General features: G+C 48.9%; 5 protein-coding genes across 5 annotated transcripts; 2 read left to right on the forward strand and 3 right to left on the reverse strand.

Annotated features, from left to right (window-relative positions):
• The first annotated feature begins 538 nt into the window (after positions 1-538).
• Positions 539-3004, forward strand: F5Y00DRAFT_88341 (GTP-binding protein Obg/CgtA). The gene is made up of 2 exons (XM_048014296.1): positions 539-590; positions 779-3004. The coding sequence occupies exon 2, from the start codon at positions 1018-1020 to the stop codon at positions 2857-2859; it is 1842 nt and encodes a 613-aa protein (XP_047864185.1). The 5' UTR covers positions 539-590; positions 779-1017; the 3' UTR covers positions 2860-3004.
• Positions 3004-5863, reverse strand: F5Y00DRAFT_88226 (S-adenosyl-L-methionine-dependent methyltransferase). The gene is made up of 2 exons (XM_048014295.1): positions 5760-5863; positions 3004-5698 (listed from the first exon to the last, which is right to left on the reverse strand). The coding sequence occupies exons 1-2, from the start codon at positions 5778-5780 to the stop codon at positions 3149-3151; spliced, it is 2571 nt and encodes an 856-aa protein (XP_047864186.1). The 5' UTR covers positions 5781-5863; the 3' UTR covers positions 3004-3148.
• A 488-nt stretch (positions 5864-6351) lies between these two features.
• F5Y00DRAFT_88352 (P-loop containing nucleoside triphosphate hydrolase protein) lies at positions 6352-9255 on the reverse strand. Its single transcript, XM_048014297.1, has 8 exons — positions 9064-9255; positions 8746-9003; positions 8581-8691; positions 8463-8517; positions 8338-8391; positions 8253-8271; positions 7317-8193; positions 6352-7264 (listed from the first exon to the last, which is right to left on the reverse strand). Exons 1-8 carry the CDS (start codon positions 9181-9183, stop codon positions 6530-6532), a joined length of 2229 nt encoding a protein of 742 aa, XP_047864187.1. The 5' UTR covers positions 9184-9255; the 3' UTR covers positions 6352-6529.
• A 796-nt stretch (positions 9256-10051) lies between these two features.
• F5Y00DRAFT_88366 (P-loop containing nucleoside triphosphate hydrolase protein) lies at positions 10052-13068 on the reverse strand. Its single transcript, XM_048014298.1, has 2 exons — positions 12706-13068; positions 10052-12646 (listed from the first exon to the last, which is right to left on the reverse strand). The coding sequence occupies exon 2, from the start codon at positions 12495-12497 to the stop codon at positions 10278-10280; it is 2220 nt and encodes a 739-aa protein (XP_047864188.1). The 5' UTR covers positions 12498-12646; positions 12706-13068; the 3' UTR covers positions 10052-10277.
• Positions 13069-13593: 525 nt separating this feature from the next.
• Positions 13594-15506, forward strand: F5Y00DRAFT_253452 (vacuolar protein sorting-associated protein Vps17; the record flags this gene model as incomplete). The annotated part of the gene is made up of 3 exons (XM_048010054.1): positions 13594-14100; positions 14131-14584; positions 14635-15506. 3 exons carry the CDS (start codon positions 13594-13596, stop codon positions 15504-15506), a joined length of 1833 nt encoding a protein of 610 aa, XP_047864189.1.
• Positions 15507-20767: the final 5261 nt, after the last annotated feature.

The raw sequence follows: 20767 nt of genomic DNA on the forward strand, positions 1-20767 counted from the left end.
TCTCGAGATCGTCAGGCATTTCAAGGTCCTTTTGGCTGTGTGGGAGGGGCGTTGTCGTGTTGAAAAACTGTACGTACGGGGAGGCTATTCAGGAATCGCTTGAGAGATAATAGTATATATTGAAAAAGGGGCTTTCGGCAGGGTCGCTGTTTTTGTACCTCCTCATAGTAATTTGTATGTGGGAATACATACTAGCCGTATTCAAAAGATGTTGATGCCTGGCGGCTTGGCGCCCACTAAATAACATTGAACATCCTAGTGGGTTGTAGGTCACCCAGGTCACCCAGGTCACCCCCCAAGTTGTACAGCAGAATGGCGTCTCTTGTTGGCCCCTAGCATTGGCTCACCGCCTTTCGAAGCGCATCCAGCGGCTTTTGAGACTCCGGTTGAGGCGAGCCATTGGCGCCTATCAGTCCAGTGAAGTTCCTTTTTGAACCAACTATATTAAAGGGCCGTGACTGATCAGAGCAACTACACGTCTTTGAACGGTACTATATTAAGGTGTGCAAAATCTCCTCGATTGGATGTTGTTCTGGTGATTTCGCACTTATACATATACATTTGTGTATATGTGTTGGTTTTTTACCTAGGTTGGTTTTTTTTTTTTTGTGCGTGTTGCGCTGTCGTGTGAGGTTGGGTCCCGTCCACATCCCGCCTTTCCCCCATCCCCATTCCGGAAAAGATGTCCCGTGGGCGACCATGTGACCTGCCACCACACCTTTAGCCGAAGCCGGCAGCCGGCATTAAAGCTAAAACTTAGCTTAAACCGAAACGCTAGTCTTATCTTATCGACAACGCGCCACCTTTAATCGCTAGGTATTAGATAAAATTTCATTTTGGGGGAGAATGAGGAGAATGAGCCAAAGAGAGAAGGATTCGGTCGGGTTTATCCAAGGACCTTTATCCAAGGACCAACCAGTTGGAAGCTGAAGGGAGCAGCAAGCTTCGTAAAAATAAAATAAAATAAAAATTCAACGACGACTATGAATTCAATATAGCTTCATTCGATTACCCAAGATGCCTCCTAGGTGCTCGCCGGGCTCTGGCGTATTCCTGCCATTCCTATACCCGACTCTCTTCCGATCCGCTTCCCCGCGTATAATCGGCCGAGCGAGCATTACGACCACAACCCTGTATTCATCTAGCTCCCCCACTCCCTCCTCCTCCTCCTCGAGTAGCACCGAGCCCTCAACCTCGAGCGACGCCCTCCCGTCCTCGCGCCTCAACCCGGCGCCGGACGACTACTCGATATCGGCCTTCGCGGACAAGGCGCGCATCACGGTGCACGCCGGCGGCGGCGGTCACGGCTGCATTTCCTTCTTGCGCGAGGCGTACCTGGACAACGGCCCCGCGAACGGCGGCGACGGCGGCCATGGCGGAAACGTGTATATCCAGGCCGTGCACGGCGAGACCTCCCTGTACAAGCTGGCGCGGCGCCGCGTCTTGCGCGCGGGAAGGGGGAAGACGGGGCAGGGAAGCAATCGAGGCGGCGCCCGCGGCGACGATATCGTCATCCAGGTGCCGGTGGGGACGGTGGTCCGAGAGCTCAACCGTATAGACCCGCTCATCGAGGAAAACGCAAGGTATCGTGAGGCGAGAGAAAAAGAGCGCGAGTATATGCGACTGGTAAGGGAAGCTGAAGCTGCTGTTGCCGAGGCGGAAGATGTGGAAGGTGCCATTCGCGCCGAACTGCCTGATGCTCCCGAACACCCTCACCTAAACAAATTCTTGCTATACCCCGGGATATCACATACCGAGCGACGGACCCTAACACTTCCCCGCCTCCCGCGCCGCGAGCGCCTGTACGTGCAACCCGAAGGGCCCATACATCTGGACCTATCGACGCCGACGCCGCAGCCCATACTGCTAGCCGCGGGCGGAATAGGGGGTCTAGGAAACCCGCACTTCGTATCCAAGGACCGCCCACGGCCCCTCTTCGCAACCAAAGGCGAACGCGCCGTGAGCTTACAGCTAGAGCTAGAACTCAAGCTCCTCGCAGACGTCGGCCTAGTCGGTCTCCCCAACGCCGGCAAGAGCACGCTCCTGCGCGCCCTATCAAACAGCCGTGCCCGCGTCGGCAACTGGGCCTTCACAACGCTGCAGCCCAACATCGGCACCGTCGTCCTCGACAACCACAAAGGACGCCCCATCGTCGCTCCCCCGAAACCCTCACCCCCAGCCCCCCACTCCATAATCCACGACGCGAAGTACGGATCGGTAGTAATCTCGCAGCGCGACCAGCTCGGCGCGCCGGCAGGCTACACGCCCGAACCACGAACACGGTTCACCGTCGCCGACATCCCAGGTCTAATCGAAGGCGCGCATCTAGACCGCGGTCTCGGCGTCGAGTTCCTGCGCCACGTGGAGCGCGCAGGCGTCCTAGCATTCGTCGTAGATCTAAGCGCCGGCGACGCCGTAGAAGCGCTCAAGGCGCTGTGGACGGAAGTAGGCCTGTACGCGCGGATGCGCGAGGACGAAGAGCAAGAGCGGGAGATCGCGGCGCGGATCGACTGGGAGGGGGACGGTAGCAGTTCCCCGAACGCCCGCGGCGGGATGGGTTTCGGTGGGCAGTTGATGGTAGCGAATTTCCCGGAGCCGAAGGCCGGTAAAGAAGGGGGTCTGCATATTGCGGCGAAGCCGTGGTTTGTAATTGCTACGAAGGGCGATTTGCAAGGGACCGAGGATAACTACGCCAGGTTGAAAGAATACCTAGATGCTGTTACCGACGGGCAGGAGCCGCATCCTAGCGGAGTTGAGGGCGCGTGGGTGGAAGACTGTGCTGCGATACCTGTAAGTGCTATCCACGGACATGGTGTGGATAGAATTATACACTGGACAGTGGGACTACTAGACGAGTGATGAACAGAGTAGTCTAGATCTCAGAGGTCGTTGATGACTTCATTTTATACATTTGTATGCTGCTAAACCCGAAGTTGTATATAATGTACATAGAGTGACTGTTCGTATGATTATGGACTTCATAACAAGCAAAAATATGAGCCTCCCTTTTTCGACACAAATCTGCGTTTCATTCATAGCTTCGTATTATGCAATTCATCGACTAACTTGAGCTTCGATGTATCATTTCTGATAAATTTAAATCGTTTAACACGATGGATAAATCTCTAGGTGGGTAATAAACCATCTCTTAATTAGCCTCAACTTCAACGTCTCCCGCTACCTCGTCACCATTATTTTCATCAGGCTGCTCGGCCGTCTCATTTTCGCCATTGGCTTCCTCGACTGTGGGGGCATCTTCCATGGTCTGATCGTTCTTGATCTCACCATCCGCCTCAGCAGCGTCCTCCTTCTTGGCCGACTCCTTCAACGTTCGGTTGATAACCGGCGAAGTGTCATTGAAGATGCGGAGAAGCATTGCAGATCTGTCCTCCTTCGGCAGCATTAGGTTCAACGAATGGAAGCTCTTCCATAATGGCAGTACCATGCGCTCCGAGAAATCCGGATCGCTTCCATCCGGCTCGACGATAAGGATACAACAGCCCATACCAATCTCTTTAGCCCTCTCACCAATCTCGTTGAGTTTCTTCCAGTCGTCATCGATAAATTTAGGGAACATCTCCTTTAGAAGCCTACGGAAAGTCTCCTTGTTTGTCAGGCGGACGACGCGCTCCGGGCCGACGTAGCCTTGAATGATAGGCATACCCTCTGATTGTATTCGCCATCTGCAAACCTCGGCAGACGGGGCATCCTGCTTCATGAACATCTTAACACCTCCATGCACGAACTTAACCCCACGACCTTCGTTTTCAGATAGGATATCCTTAAGGAGCGCACTCGTGTAGTAGATAGCCTTTGCTGGTTCACCTGTAGCATTTCGTACCATAAATCGATCTGAAGGAAAGCGTGGCGACACTTTGTAGAATTTTTTAATATCCTGGATGACGTGGTGGTCCGGCGGCAAGTACTTGAACGGTTCTTCGTAATTGCCATCGGATGGCTTGACTTTTCGGTCGGGTTGGACATTGTTTTGAGGAGCGGCTTCAGGCTCTGGCTTGGCTTCTTCTGTCTTAGATTCTGAAAGTACTTGCTCTGTTTCAGTAACAATTTCAGTTTGGGCTTCAAGCTTCTCGCTAGGAGGCGAGGCGGTCTTTTGTTTCTTGGCGTCTGGGTTTGTCTCCGCCTCCTCATCATCTAAAAGCCTCTTGGCTCCAATGGTCGGTAGTACATCAGTCGGCTCACCCAAAGCGGCCTTCTCTTCTTCTATCTCTATCTTAGTCTCCGTTTCTGCTTTATCAGTGTCATTAGAGCTGGTAGTATTGGTGGGAGCCCGAGTTCGAGCCTCTGGCTTAGCTTTAAATTCGTTCTTTTTTTCTAGTACTGTGATGAAGAAACCACCAGTATCCTGTTGGTGAGCGTACACTCGCATGCAACGGTCCAGTTCTAGGGCGGAACATTCGCTGGTATCTGGCCTGGGGAACATGGTTTCCGAAAGCTTTCCGGGTATTTGCCCCTCCGTTGTCAGGACGTGCTGTTGGACTTCTTCCCAGCTGTTCCAAACGCGACCAGACTTGTCCATAATTTGCCATTGATGCATTCCCGGGCTTCGCTTCAGTAGAGGAAGTTCATTTTTACAGTCGACGATTCCAATATTGCTAGGACCGCCACAGCGCTCAATCGCGGAAACGATAACCGCCTCATTTTCAACAGGGTTCATGCTGCACGTCGAATATACGACCCTACCGCCAACTTTTAACATCTGGAGGGCACGAACCAAAATCCGAACTTGAGTAAGATGAAGTCCCAACGCGTTTCCCGGTTGCCAATCCTTCCACAAGTTAACGTTCTTCCTCAGAGTTCCGTCACCCGAACAGGGCACGTCCGCAAGTATCCTGTCAAATTTTAGGTACTGTCCCTTCTTCGGGTCGTTTGGGTGTGGCGGTAGCTTGATAGCTGGGTAAAGGGTTGCGTCGTGGTTAGTAACGAGAAGATTCGGAGAAGAAAGTCGCTTGAGTTGGTGGACAAGCATGTGGCTCCTCTTATAATCCGCATCATTGGCGATAAGTAGTCCAGTTGCGCGACCATCGTCGCCAGCATCCACTTTGAGGTCAGGGTCCGTGGAACTAAATTGGTTCTTACCCTCAGCAAGTAACTGCGTGAGCTTTCGAATTCTTGTCTCCTCTCCAGTGTGAACCATCTCAAGTAGCTGGGCAGCCTTGCTTCCAGGCGCTGCGCAGAGATCCAGAACAGTCATCCCAGGCTTGAGGTCCATCAGTAGAGGTGGGATCATACTGACAACCTCCTGTCGGCTGATGTTGCCAACGGTGGTTTCGGAAACTAGGAATTTCTGGAAGGCGGCAAAGGGAGGAAACTTGCGAATGACATGCTTTGGGGTATTCATAGAGTAGGCAAGCTGGTCGGGGTACCAAGGGACTGGTTGAGGGGGCTGTACGGGTTCGCCGTCGTAGCGTTCGATCTTAACAATCTCAGGTATATATCTTGTTTCTAAAAGTCGCTTAACCGCAAGCGCGTGGCCTTTAGATCCGCAGAAACGGAATGAATTAGGCAGCTCCCTTTTCAATGCTTCCCAAAACTCGGATCTTTCTTCATCTTCGAGGGGGAGTGCGCTGTTGTAATACTTTTCCAGGTTTGTGTTCTCCTTCACGATCTCGTTATATGATCGATACGGCGCGGGACCGTCGCCGCGAGGAGCGCGATTGGAACCGCCTTTGCGACCACCCTGTAGTGAATGGTTAGACTCATTAATGCAAATACTAGATATTATTTAAGTTAATATTTACCCGAAACTTTTTGCGCCCCATTTTTACTTGTTCGCGAAAGCTGTTCGAATTGAGAGCTATCGTGAACTATTGTAGGCGAATGTTGAAAGTTTTGAAGTTGAAGCTCTTCAGCAAAAACAGACGTCTGAGAAAGCTTAGTTGGTACCCCACTATCTCTTATCTGCCCCCCCAAAACTTTTAAGCCCCTCGGTTGATCCATTCAGCCCATTGTTGCATAGAATCTATTAATGTAATAAGGTAGTTGTTATACAGTTAAGCACTAAGATTCTTCTTAATCCCCCCCCCCCCCCCCCCTGAATACATACCTTCATATCACCATTGAAGTAGATACCAAGCAGCTGACTAGATACATAATATACCTAAAGCTTTCCATATTTAGGACTCGTAGCCATTGTACTTAGCTTATCTTAAAAATACCGTGCTCCCGTAGGAAACGATTATAATTCCACAAGTCCTTAGCTCGCTCGAAGACTAGGTAGATATGGTAGGTTAACCAGGTATTTAGCAGCTATGTTGTCAGCTTATTGGGATCATAGTTTTAAGGACGATCAGATGAAGTCACTATAGCATAATTTTACGTACGTTATAGAAATCAACAAGACACTGAATTTATTGCCTTAGTTACCCAAACAACTTCCATAGCAGACTGTAGTTATAGCGTTTCTATCCTAGGATATAGATTATCCAAGCCAACCAGAACGTCATAACAAACCAGCGGTGCATCTAACATATCATATATCCTTCAACTTACAATCCATCCTCGACTTGCTTTAATCTGTGCCTTTCAGCACCTTCAAGGCTTGCTCGAACTGCTCAATGTCATGCCCCAGCTTTGCTCTGCGTACTTTGACAGGCGCGTCTTCCGCTGCAATCATATCCAACTGGTCTTCGTTAAGGTTCAGCACCATTCGGGTGCTAAAGATCTGGAGAGGGTTACCTTCGCCTCGCAGCAAGTGGTGGTTGATTGCTTGCTGGCAAACCACATCGACGAACCGTTTGCGGGAAAGCTTGTAGTAACTCTTGAGCAGGTCATGCATGTATTCCTGAACGTACTGCGAGTTCGCCATATTGAACGAAAGATTCTTCAACTGTGCCCAGGTCAAGTGTATTCCTGGCTCCGATTTAATGATAGTGCCATTGGCATCCGGCGTCCCCATGTCTCCCTCTGTTCCTAGTTTCTCTATATGCGAGACTAAGCGACCGCTCTGGGCTTTTTGGAGATTATCGTTAAAATAATGGTTTAGGGTTAGCGGGATGCCTTCACGTTCGATACTAAGTAGTTCTTTTGCTTTGTCCATGGCTCCGCGGTAAGACTTTTGAAGCTCTTCGAGTAGATATCCGCTCCAGAGCTCTTCACGTACACGTTCGTCAGGGCAAGTAGCTTCGAGAGCCTGGACAATAAAATGGTGAACAGCCCAAATAACTCGGCTCATATAATCTAACGTAATGGGCTTCCATTTCTTAGACTGCTCCTTGAACATAGTTGATGTAAGTGGACCACCGGCCTATTTAGAGTGTAAGTATGCTAAAATCTTCGAAGTGTTGCGTCTAACTTACTATTCCGAGGTCCAGCCCACGGCTATCCCTGTAAACACCTGAAATATAATCCATAATGTCCTCTTGGCCACTGGTATCAGGCATGACAGTGTCCAAGGTGTCGAATATCTCTTCGAGTTCGGGGTAGGTGCCATCTTCAGGCTCTGGGACCTTGTTAGAGCGGTTCTTACTAGTCGGTGTGAATAGTGTCTCGGTATCGTCTTCGTCGGATGTAAAATTAGAGGCAAAGGGTCTAGTATGCCCATTAGTTGCCATGTCGTCCGAGTAATTCTCAATTGCTTCAACGATGCGAGTAATCAGCCTGAGATCGTGCCTTTCCTCAAATATCGTGTTCCCGGTGTAATATGCATCGAGGGCATCTCGAGCCAGTGCTTGGAATGCCTCGCTGATCCTGTTCAGGTACTCCCTCTGCGAATGTTGATTACTTCTCGATTGTCCCATGTCACTCAACAGTGCTCTCAATCTTGTCAATTCCCTGGCGACTTCCGCTTTGAGTTTTGGAAATTCCTTCTTAATAAGGTCAATGAGAAGTTCACGAACACGCTCCCTAAGCGCCGTTATTCCGGCTTTTCCGGTGCCTCGAAGAGCTGCCCAAGGACCTTGCGAAAAGAACCTCTTCTCATCGGCTTGGCCTTGTTCGAGGGTCATATCAGAATCATCAGGCCCACGATTCTTGACAATGTAATATCCAAGCGAGAGATCGCTCCTTTTGCCTAGGACATGATCAATGGCGATATTCTGCGTTGTACGCTCGATTGCCAGGTCTGGTTTCGTTAGAACCGCCATGGTCCGGGTCATTGAAGGGTCGGCCTTCTTGGCTAACTTCAAGATTTCTTGGGTCGCAGGGTCGACATTGCTAGGCATGATTGCTAGTATACTAAAAAGTGACGATCATATCAGTCAAGAGCCGCTATCATAATGCGTGTTGTAGCTTACATAGTTCTGGTGTCCTTCACTATAGATCTAAGTTAGTAAACTATGGCATAGGTATTGGATTGTGAAGGAGATGGATACGACATACTGTAATTCTTTACCATGTTCATGACAAGTGCTATGTCGTCCTCGGTGGTGACGCCTGAATATCTCTTGTCAGTCCTCTGTTCGTATGGCTACCTCCTAGTATATTGAGTCACAATGGATCCTCACCCTCAGTCTCCTTGCGGAAAATTCCAGGAACATCAATGACTGTAAAGTGCTCTTCCTATAGTACCTTATTAGCCCATTTACCTCCAACAAAAGTGTCGTACTATGTCGCGGAACTTACATTAGGACCAAGCTTCTCGATCTTGAGGATGTGCTCGCTAAATGCTGGAAGAATGGAACCGTCCGACAACGTAGACTTTGTAGAGCTTCTTATTCCCATAGCCTCGTTTGCCTGAAGGTTTCCGTTAGTAAATATGGATAAGTTCTAATTATGTCAGTCACTGACCTCTTTAAACAGGTCGGCAAGGCTTTCAGGTGTCATCTCTTTTAGGGTACGATGGAACTTCTTGACACGTTCCTGCTCATAGGTAGGGGAATCGGCGTGAGGTATGATAGAAACATCTATGCTTTCTACATTCTCACGGCGACAAGTTATCTGAGTTGCGTAGCGCGTACAGAGCTCTGCATCTCGAGGGAACCCGAAACCTGTCAAGCCTTCAAGAACCGAACTCTTTCCAGATGATTGATCACCCACGACTACGAGCTAGGAATTATCAGTACCAGTCTATCAACTTCTTCGTCGGTGAGCTCTCAACTAACTTACCTGAGGCAAGGCGACCTTTGTTCCAATAAGCTCGCGCAGTTTGTCCACCTTGGTCAAGATGGTATGGTTGCCAGGGTTTGGCTGATCTTCCAGTACGGTCCATTCCGTAGTACTGCCCATGTTGAGGGATCTTTGTCGTGGATTTAATGTAGAGAATAACTGACGAAGTTGAAGTTTGTCGAGGTTTGTGACATGCTTCGGGATAATGAATGAAATATCAAGCAAGTCAAAATTACCTACGGGAGTGCTTGGATATATGGCCAAATATATAGATAGGAAGCTCGGGGGTCTCATAGCCCGCTTCGTTTCCAAAGCTGTTGCCTTGTCGACTTCTGAACCAAAGTTGACTTAACGTGTTGGCCAAACATTGGGTGGCTGTTGTACTACATCTCGCCCATTTGCAAACGGAACGATTCGACCATATTGAGACAACAGGCTCATTGATAGGTTGGCTCCTGCGTAAGTCCGTATGTAGTATATGATGCGCAGTTAATCAAAAAAGTATATCAGAAAGTCTGCGAGCCTCACCTATTAGCCTCCATCCCGTTGATTGAGCGATTGGCCGCGAGGTGTGATACATGACATGTAATATGCAGGTAGGCAAGTACTAAGGCAAGGCAGTTTTTACACAAGTCTTTCTATGGCTCGGCAGGAATTTATGTCTTGGAATTGAGAGGGCTCCGACGAAGCCTTCCGAAATGTTCCAACAGTTCTCCAATGATTGCATAAACTTGCGACCGAGTTCACGGCCAGAATAAACCATAGCCGCCGAGCAAGGTTCTAAGCCACACACCGAGTACCAACAACAAAGACATCGTTACAGGATTAACATGTGTTATTCAACTTCCTATCGTGACAGGCCCAGCATAAAAGCCATAGATGTTTCAGAAAGTACCTAAATAAGCCATGTCGGCTATTTGGACCGGTGTAGAAGCAGGTGCCCGAGGTCGGGATGCCGATAGCCAGGCATTCCAATTATCTTCTTTGACTTAAGGCTGTTATAGCGCGCGCGACATCGTATTTTGAATCCTGTTTGTAACAATATAGCTAGTTCCCGTCCCTTAATTCCCAACCCGAATCATAGCATCATCCATAACATATGTAACGGTAGTAACTGTACATTATTTCCATAGCTAAGACTGCCTAACTAGGATATTGAACTGCGTCTCCTTGATAATAAGGAAGGCCTACGCAAGGCACCCAACCGAGACGGACTAGAGGGCCCTTTCTCTCGGACCAGTAACCTTTTCGAAAGTCTCCAGGGCCATCGTCAAGGTATGCCGTCCCTGCGTCTTTCCCCTCAGCTGGGTATCGTAGTCGAGCATCTCCACAAACGGTACCCGAGCCGTAATCTCCAGCATACGCAGGCGGCCTTTCCGCGTCTCCCGAAGCGTCGTTTGGAATTCGTATGGGTCTGGCGGTGCGTAGATATTGGATACGTTGACAATGTCGCCTTCTTGAGCTTGCGTTTCTTGCATATCCCTGACCTCGAGGACGTGCCCCCCGCGACCTGTGTGTATGTCGTGCTGAACGGCACCTGCTGACACTTCGGGGCAGACGATTGTAACCCTCATAACTGGCTCGAGGATGCCAATCATGCCTTGCTGGTGCGCTTCTTTAAGGGCTGATCTTACTGCTTTATTTGCTGCACCGACCAGGTGCGAGCCTGGAGTTGAGCTGGAGTTGATCGAAGGATCGTACGTGACTGTAACAAGGCACTGATGCATTGGTGAATTGCGGCGAGGACCTCTCGCAAGTGCTGCTATTACACCATTCGTAAGATGTTGTCTTGTTTCCTCGATGTTAGGTACGACGCCTTCCTTTGGAAACACGACCTGAATCATGTTGCCGTCTCGCTCGAAGCAGGTCCCTAATAACGTATCGTTATGGTCCTCTTGGAGAGGCTCGATTACTACGGAACATGCCGCCTTACCAGATTTGCCTGCTACCACCCCATCGAAAACGGCTTGATGAGGGGCCGTTGGCGCGGTTAAACACTCTTTGTAGTCAACGGAGATTTCACCCCAGTAAGCCTCGGCTTTATAATGGTTCTCCAGACGATCACGGGCAACCTCCAAGTGAAGTGTACCCATCCCAGAGAGCGTATATTGCTCTGTTTTTTCGTCTTTGGACCACCGTAGACTCGGGTCTTCCCTAGAGAGATTTTCCAAGGCCGTCTCGAGAGCCTTTGCACCAGTCGGATTGTACGCATCGAGAACAATAAAAGCCACAGCGGGAGGTATTTCAGGCGGTCGTACTTGTATAGTACCAACTTCTGTCTGTGGCGCTGAATTTGAATTAAAAGTAAGCAAGGTGTCTCCCGTCCTCGCGGCCTTCAGGCCCGTGATTGCACCTATTTGCCCCGGAGCTAGGTGAGGTATCTCGATAGTCTTCCCTGCCGATATTTGCATCATGTTGAGAGAGCCTTCGAATTGCTGGAGATTAGCATTCCACATGCGGGTGTTTTTCTTGAGAACCCCGTAGTAAACGCGCACAAATGTGAGCATTCCTCGACGAGGATCGTTAACTACTTTGAAAACCGACGCCAATGCTTCGAGGCGCGGCGGAGGCTTTTTGGAGGGCTTCGGTGCTTGAATGACATGGCTAAGGGGTTGATATGTTCGACCTACCCGGACTTCGAGCTCGGGACGATCCGAAGGACTAGGTAGATAGTCTGTGACAGCATCGAGCAGAGCGGCAACACCGATATTTTTCAAACTAGATCCTGCAAAGACGGGTATTAGAGATCCATCACCGGTACTAACAACACGGCGAATACTCTCTTTGATAGCTGCGTCAGGCAGGTCATTTCCGCGAGCAATCCACAATTCCATTAGCTCGTCGTCTTTCTCGCAAAGTTGTTCGATCATCCGCTCCCGTGCGCGTTCGATCTCATCCTTGATTGTGCCCTCGGGTAGTTTTCTTGACAATTCTTCAGGGGCATCTTTGGTTCCCATCCAACTGACAACAGAACGACTGATTACATCTACTACGCCTCTTATAGTATCATTTTGCCACCAGGGTATCTGACAGACCAATGGCATGCCGTTGAGTTTTAGCCCGATGTCTTGCACGGACTTTTTAAAGGAGGCACCATCGCGGTCGAGTTTATTAACGAAGACAATTCGAGGCACTTTAAATTCCTGAGCGGATGACCAGACTCTCTCTGTGTGTGCCTCAACGCCTTCGACTCCGTCAATAACGCATACGGCCCCATCGAGAACGGGTATGCAGCGCTCGACTTCAAATCTAAAATCCACATGGCCAGGGGTATCAATCAGGTTGATAATATATTGCCGGCCATCCTGGTTTAGGCGTTCTTTTAGCGGCCAGTTGAAAGTAATGGCAGCAGACTGGATTGTAATTCCTCTCTGTCTCTCCATTGGCAAGAAATCGGTCACAGTGTCTCCCTGATCAACGTCTAGGGCATGCATCAGTCATAATATGTCAGGACGAAGGTCTACTTATTTCTCCTTTCTTCAAGGGCACTTAGACATAGATTGTACATGGCAAATAACTTACTCCCTGCACGTTTTAAAGCACCACAGTTATAGAGCATTTGCTCTGTAGTAGTTGTTTTCCCCTATAGAGTCGTGAGTATGACGGTTTATAAGATAATACTTATATCCATAAGAAACATACTGCATCGACGTGGGCAATGATACCTATATTTCGGACATATTCGATGCCAGTATCCCGAGGAGTAGCTGTATGACTCGAGAGCCGTCTGATACTGAAGCGTGTGCTTTCATAGCGCCTTAAGTACGTGGACGAGAATATAGCCAACTGAGAGCACCTCAGGGGAGCTCGGCACGTGAGTGCGAGTAAGCTCATACCCGCAGATTCCAATAAGCAAATGCTAGGTTCATTACTAGGTAAACTACCGAAAACTGGCAATGGATAGATAGACTCAGTTTTCTATAAGCTATTCGGCTCGTGTAGCTTCCTGTAGTTGCAATTAACCTTTGCTACATAAGAGTTGGAGAAGTTAAGAAGAAAAATACCTATCATATAATTCTCTTGCAAAAAGCATTGCAATTCAATATACATAAAGTGCACAGACCAACAAAGTAGAAATGGCTAGTGTTATGCTAGTACCTACCTAAAGCAAGGGACTGCGCTATAACGTGCAACAGCTGATGGCGCACGGACCATACACTGTACTTCGTACACAGCTACATTTTAGGGTAGGTGCATACATGTACATAGCAAAGTACCTAACTAACGTAGATGGCAGGCAGGATTCCCCACCGATGATGATTTTAGTTCTACTTGTAAAGACGGCCCATATTCGACTTCATTATCCTAGCTTCTAAGACATTTCTTGCTCTCAGCTAGTCTTGATGAACTAACTCGAGTATTGAAGTTGCAGTTTTAGACCTGCAAATCCTAGTTATTACAATCAACACATTGTCGTTCAGTGGATTTTGTGGAATGCGACCCCTTATCTAAATCTATCCCATTCTCCTGCTGGACCTATCAACTTCCACCAAACTTTCCCTCCAACCGCCACTCTTTTTTCAGGACGCAATGGATTACCGTTCTACGATAGCCGATGATGAGCATCCCGCGGGCGCTTCTCCTTGGGGATCCTCGTCGCCCGCGGCCTCACCGCGCCGCAACGAATCTACCTACAGCCCTATAGGCAATGAACCATCGCCGTCTTTACCGTATCAATATACAGCCAACGACTCAAGCAATGGATTCGCGCACGATGACCTAGGTGTTAACGCTTTCAGACGGCCAGATACTGCCAGTAGCACGGCTTCTACATCAGCATATGATCCCTCAGAACAATCAGCACCTTCAGAAGGACAACAGGAACAGCCTACCGAAGCCGACGCGAAGCAATCTCAGCCTCAACCTCAACCTCAACATCAACCTCAACCAAGCACGCCGCCGAAATCGCAGCGACAACAAGGAAGGTCAAGAGGTCCTCAGGACAAGTTGCAAGCAAAGATCACAGGGTTGGAACGCACGGGTCGCAAAGATCCCATCTTGAGATTCGACGTACATGTGAGTTTCGACGTGATGAGGGTTTGCGCCTTAAACACTAATTTTTTCTAGACAAATATCCCCCAGTTCCGAACTACTCAATTCCGCGATGTCCGCCGTTTACATTCCGAGTTTGTTAAACTCGCCGAACACCTCATATCTGCCAATCCCGATGCCTTCGTCCCGGCTGTGCCGCCTTCGGTTACATCGGCAGGCGCCGGAACCGATGAAGACGAGTCGAGGGTAAAAGCCCTCATGCAGAGATGGTTCAACTACGTGTGTAGCAATGAGGTTCTTATGAGAGATGCTGAAATGGTTTTATTTGTGGAAAGTGATTTTGGGTATAGTCCCATGGTCAAGAAGAAGCAGCCAGCAACGGGTATGCGGAGGAAAGTATTGAAGCAATTCGCACCACCCCCCGACGACACACCGGAGCTAGCAGAGGCACGACCAATAGTGAAGTTATTCTATCTAGGCTCGATGGATGCGGGGCATAAGGTTGATAAACTCGTCAAGTCCCGTAGAGGTACGTCTGCTCTTTTCTACGAGGCTATCAGTAGCTAACATGGCAATTAGGCCTAGGATTATCAGAGTCCGATTTCGGCGTCAAAATTGGCGCAATGCACATTCAAGAACCGCATCAAGGCCTAGCAAACGCATATCGGAAACTCGGCAAGATCGTACAGACAGTGGGTGACTATCATGCAGCCCAGGCGACTGCCGAAGCAACGACCCTTAGCGACCCGTTTCAGTATCACTCGCAGGATGCATTCATCGTCAAGGAAACGCTGACGAACAGGCAACTGCTCATTCGCGAATTCGTACGAGCTCAGGAGACCACGAGGACCAAGCTTAACGCTGCGGACAGGCTAAGAGCCAACTCCACCGTGCGACGAGAGAAGGTAGACGAGGCCATCGCCGCTTTAGATGAAGCGAGAAATGTCGAGCTAGAGCTAGCGCGGAAGACGTCAAGGGTAACGCAAACGCTAGTGCAGGAGCGCCGTAAGTGGTTCGCGAGAACCGCCGCGGATCTGCGCCTGAGCATCCGCGAGTTCGTGACTCGCGAGATCGAGGCGGAGCGGCGCACCCTCGCGCTCCTAGAAAGCGTTCGGCCCGATATCAGAGCCATCGACGCCTCGGGCGGCCTTAGCAGACTAGGGCGCGAGGCCCACCCAACAATCCGCCGCGCCAGCCTTGCAGCAAGCCAGGGACCCAAGGGCGACTCCTGGAGCGGCGTGCCCCGGCGCACGGACAGTAGGAGTATGTCGGGTAGCTTCATATCCAACGTAGCCGAGGACGACGACGGAGAAAACGCGCAGCACCCGAGGTCCAAGGCGCTCGGCGGCACTACTATCAACCCGAGCTTGGCCGGCCTTACGGAGGAGGATGACGAGGACCGCGTGGACGCCAGAAATGCTGCGAGCCGGTTGGCAACGAGCACATTCTAAGACGTTGTTGGCACAAACGAAACTGACTTATCGGGGATTGCGGCTCGCTAATAAGAGCCGGAACTATCCCCTTTTCTCCTCACCGCAACGAAGAAACCCTTTTGTCGTCGTATACCTATGTAGTCATTGCATGTATGTACGTGGGATGTTCTCCTCCCACAACCCTTGATCCCAGACCAGTTTTTTTTTTCTTCCCTGGCGTTCAATGAAATCAGAAGCGTAGCTTGCTTGCTTGCATGCTTCCTTGCTTGGCTCCCCTTGGCTAGTTGGTCTCTCCCCTCGCGCCGTGACCCTGAAAATTACAGATCAGATATGTTAGGTACCTGGTAAGGAGCAGCAAACCCTTACGACGCTTTGGTGTCACCCCGAAAGTAGGATTCTTTTTTCGAGTACGACCGGACGTAGAAAGCTTGCTTGGCTACCGTTTCGGTGCGACGGTATCTGCGGCGCCCAGCTGCACTACGGTAGTATGGACCATGCAAGATACGGCGCTCGCAGTTAGCCTATTTCATGCGGCCGTTCGCTCGTCAGATCTCTCTGGGCAACCGGTATTTTCTATATAGTGCGTATATTTGCAGCTTCGTTACACCAATATGGAACTATAAGGTGGCAAAGATGTTTTTGTCGATTCACCACCAATCAATCCTCGTGTAAGCCTAGCAAGATCAATATAATTATGTGCCGGCACGACTATCCCCTTCGTATTCTTACCCTCTCCAGGTGAAATTTATGTATGGCGTCATCGGGTAGCCACATGGGGATGCAGTATATAGTATCGTCGTACCCCCGCTGCCCTCGAGAGCTCGGATCATCGTCTTCTTCTTGCTTCGATTTGGAACCGTGTAGGAGAGCTACATAAGCTAGACATGCATGCATAACAACACATTTGCTATGCAGACTAACCTTTAGGTTGAAGAGCATCGATCCGATATGTTAAGTTCTACAATCTACAATCTATATTCGTGGATATATCGTCAGACCTAACTGTTTTTGTCTCCTCAGCCGAACGTGAACACTATTGCATATGGGTTGGCACCGAAAGTGACGAAGCTGAGCCGATCATGATTTCCATAACCTGCCGGCAGTCTCGATATGTTGATCGTGGGGTTAAGTTGGGGGTAGGTAGTGCGTAAAACTACCTCCAGGGAAATACATATGGGAATATGGAAACGCAGAGGCCCCGGCAGCAGCAGCATTTCCATATTCAGAGCGCAACTCATAAATGGACGCCATACTAAGTAGCGATGATGAATATGCGTAGTCACATACTTCCGGCTATACCAATACCCAACAAGGTGCAGATATGCTTCACATGTCTGCATACACTTTCCACCCTAGATACGTTTGGGATACCAATAACGTATAGAGTATACCTAGGGCCATATGCAACACCTCTTTGGACTATTAGCGCATACATACTTATGTACGCGTACATGCATGCCCATGCTACTGGTACTGTGGTATATCGTTTGCTTTTATCGGCTTCGTTGCTACTTCATTAAGATGTCGTCGGAGCCATGGTGCTATAGCGTTATCCTTAAGATACAAGTATATTCACGATCCAAATGTTGCCATTCGATCGATGAGGTGGCTGATTTACTACGCATTAAGGTCTTTAGCCGGCCCGAAATTTGCTAGCTTGCGATGCTGTCAACCTCCCGCTTGGAGTGAACGCTTGCTAAGCGTCATAGCAGACATGCTCGCATCATTCATGTAATACGACACAAATGTAGTATGAAACCGCCGATAGAGATATAAGCAGGATAAAAATAACTACAGGTATGTCAAGATAAGCACCAAGGGCTAGAGAGGTGTGCGAGAACATGCATGATAGGTTTGTAGCCCGCTAATGCTGGGTAACCTACCATGGACCTTAACGTCGGTAGTTCGACATCATCGTATTTAAGTAGTCGATATGGCCAATATCGGGGAGTTAAGTAGTGCCAACCCGGTCTTGTGGGTAAGACGTAACTCTGTATAACATCCATGTTGTATACTACCTAGGTAGCTATAGCAATCCTTTGGCTGGGAGACTGGGGTTGTATCAACCTTAACCATTGCTTTATCAGCATGTACCTAGCTTGAAATGCTCCGGAGCAAAATAGACTATTATCAGTAGGACCAGGGTAAATAAACTTCACCATTGAAGAGCCATTTTGAGCACAAAACTTAGCTGCGCGACAACCTATCACAGCCTCAGCGAGATCGGTCGACGTGGCGTACGGGCGTTTCACGGCGTCCTTTCTGTTGGATAATGGTGTATGGAGAAGGCAGGCTTGCAGTTCCGAGCAGGTCCTAAGCCTGTTAGTTGCCTTACAACTTGACGTAGAGAAGCTTATTCAACCCTACCGCCGAAATTGCTCCCGAGAGCCCCGTTGCGTTGCATGTGTGCAGCCTCATGGATCTTGGAGATCCATTTACGGAGTAATAAGATAGCTTGTATAATGCCTAGCTTCTTCGGAAAACAGGGTAAACAAAGTAACAAAAGACGGCCTAGACCAATCTTAGAATACTTTACCCACCCGCTCATTGTGAAGGAGCTGGATGTATGATCTCCAATTTCTCCAATTCTGTCCAGCGGGACGGAACCCCTCAAAACAGTCAATTGGGGCAAAGGGACCATTCCATCACCTAGGTATCTGTCGAAGATTGGCAAAATATGATAAGATACTAACTGCATGATACCGTATGTAGTAAAGGGAAAAGCATTCCGGCTTCCGAAACGACTGTCGATAAAGCTCAATTGGTTGTATAGAGGCGCGCCCAGAATTCCGTCAATGGACAGACAGATCTGCGCAAAACCGAGTCACAGTAACACGGCATGGCCCCAGCAGTTGATCACCACTTGGGTGCAGGAATACCGGCCACGGCTCCGAACTAGTTTCGAATCGGCTGCGATAATGGTGTTTCCTGGGGCTGACTCCCAATGGGACGTGAGGGGCTTCTGTACCTTCTCTCCATCAAGAGAATGCCGACGCTAGCAGTGCTTTTTCATCTTTTTCTTATTGCATGTCGTAGTTCTGCAGAAACCCGATGGAACATGTGAAAAATGATGTCGTGTTTCCTGTGGTACGAGAGAGTTGCAATATGCGGCTTAGGTAGGGAGCATACTATACTCATGCCGTGTCAGTGCCAAAACAAGTTGACGACACTCAGGCACACGGCATGGAACTGCAAGTTCTGATAGGTCGAACATGAGTATTAACCAACTTGTGTAAGCGCATCGTAGTCAGGCTATAATGGCGCAATGGACAAAATCTAGCCCACTTCGCTCAAGCATGTAGTTTGACCCTAGGTAGCCTACGTAGTTGATACGCAATGTCCAAGACTTGCTACGCAGTACTATAGACAAGGGAAACCCCTTTCGTTGCGCTCGTTTGTCGTTGTCCCTGCTGCCATGTGCGAGCATCTCGCTGCAGGCCCGGGGGTAGCGGCAAAATAGATCCTTGGGGAAGTATCGCATAGACGAGCCCATAGCATGACAGCGTGCTTCTAGGCTAATAGTTCCTAACGGACCTAAGAAGAGAAGTCTAGGCCCTTAAAAGTCGATCCTTTAGTCGAATGGATAATTCAAGTCCTATTGACGACATTCATAATGCGATAGGAAGTTGTCGGTTCTTAGGTGGTAGTAGAAGACAAGTTGGGAACGGATAGAACATCTAACTTAAGTGGTAGGTAATGATTTAAGTGGTAGTGATGTTCCACCACGTTCCACCAAGCAAGTTAAAGATCATTGGATGGCAACAACGACGTTTTTACCTTCTTGACGGTTCTTGGGACGACGTTCCTTCCTATATATGTGGTAAGTTCCGGGATCATTAAGCTACATGTACATCTGAGACGTATAGGTACATAGGTATTGGTATTGGAAGGTACATGGTGGTCAAAGTATCTCAGTTTGCCTAAGGAGGCGCAATGCATACTCAAAGCTTCGAGGATGTCCCCATTAGGAAATCTAAGCTCCGCTTTTGAATTCCATTTTCATTCCCTACATCTTCTTTTACCCTCACCACTTTCACTCTGACATGCTGTAAGACACCTATTCTGGTCGATTGCATGGACATGGACCGAGGGACGGTCCCGTATGTTTGGAAATCATATATCCTTGTTTGTATGCCGTACACTATTGGACTAACTGACTAGCTCCATATCCCAGGATTTCAGGGTCTTCCCCCAAATCTTTTAATCCAATTATCTCATGAATTTTTAATATCAGAATAACGGCGAAATACCTCCCGTCTCTTTTGGTCAATACTAGTCAGTCTCTCCAGAACCAGTCTAGCCTCCCCTGGCGCAGTGTTAGCGGAGTTGTAATCGATCCCGCTAGCCCTCCTCGAGTCCTATCTAAGGAATGTTCAGTCTCTGATCCGAAGCCAGTACTGATTCAATCTCGGCCCAATGCCGCGCCCAGGAGACACTTCCGAATTCGCCGCATCGAGAGCCGCTTTTCACTTCCTAGAATATGTACCTGATACTAGATGGTATCGATACTTACCCAGGCATACTACACACCCACCTAAGAAAGACAGATTACAATATCCAGTTTTTCACGGAGCCATAGCTATGCATACTATATGTATACTACCATCTCAGTGGGGCATCTCAGCTACTTCTCTACATACGCCGAGAACCAGGAGAAGGTTGATGGTTGGCGCGAAGTGAAGTGCAACCATGTGCCGTAAATTGCGATTCCATACATACGTGATGCCACGTCCTAGCTTGCCAGCCTTGTCTGCAAGTATAGTTGGTATTGGATGTATAGGTACGGGATATGCAAGAATGCATGTCTACGACTACACCACACCCTTACGCGAGGCGCCATCAGGGATCTCGTTACCGAACTTGATATAGTCGCATCATTGCTAGCTTCTTGCATATGATTTCCCGAGATTGAAGTCCGCTCTATGCTTTTTGAGATAGCTTGTTGACGTTTGACTGGGTCTGGAAAAATTCAGACAATGCCTTGCAAGACCTTGGCTTTTACTCTGACGCCAGGATCTATCCTAACGATAATTAACATAGATGTACGCAAGTAGCTTATTACGGTGTTTCCCCATACATCAATACATAAGGGAGTGGGGGTCCTCGCAATTCTTGAGGTCAGACTCGCTGACATATTGATCACGAATTCTTACCACTTATACCCGGATTTTCTTTATCAAGAGAATCAAAATACGCCGGCTTGGCTTGAGTTGGCTTCTTCGAGTTTTCATATCATCCCACGAGCTGCCTAGACTATCTACCCTCTCGAGCTCAAGCTC

The sequence above is a fragment of the Daldinia vernicosa genome (genome assembly GCF_022497035.1).
Source record: "Daldinia vernicosa strain CBS 139.73 unplaced genomic scaffold F5Y00scaffold_27, whole genome shotgun sequence".
NCBI lineage: Eukaryota > Fungi > Ascomycota > Sordariomycetes > Xylariales > Hypoxylaceae > Daldinia > Daldinia vernicosa.

Bases quoted from the DNA above. Each gene is read 5' to 3' on its own strand.
- F5Y00DRAFT_88341 (XM_048014296.1), top strand. From the start codon at position 1,018: ATGCCTCCTAGGTGCTCGCCGGGCTCTGGCGTATTCCTGCCATTCCTA.
- F5Y00DRAFT_88226 (XM_048014295.1), bottom strand. From the start codon at position 5,780: ATGGGGCGCAAAAAGTTTCGG. The intron at 5,699-5,759 runs GTAAATATTAAC...CATTCACTACAG, and splicing joins TGGGGCGCAAAAAGTTTCGG to GGTGGTCGCAAAGGCGGTTC.
- F5Y00DRAFT_88352 (XM_048014297.1), bottom strand. From the start codon at position 9,183: ATGGGCAGTACTACGGAATGGACCGTACTGGAAGATCAGCCAAACCCT. The intron at 8,518-8,580 runs GTAAGTTCCGCG...AAGGTACTATAG, and splicing joins TCGAGAAGCTTGGTCCTAAT to GAAGAGCACTTTACAGTCAT. The intron at 8,392-8,462 runs GTGAGGATCCAT...AGAGATATTCAG, and splicing joins TTTCCGCAAGGAGACTGAGG to GCGTCACCACCGAGGACGAC.
- F5Y00DRAFT_88366 (XM_048014298.1), bottom strand. From the start codon at position 12,497: ATGCATGCCCTAGACGTTGATCAGGGAGACACTGTGACCGATTTCTTG.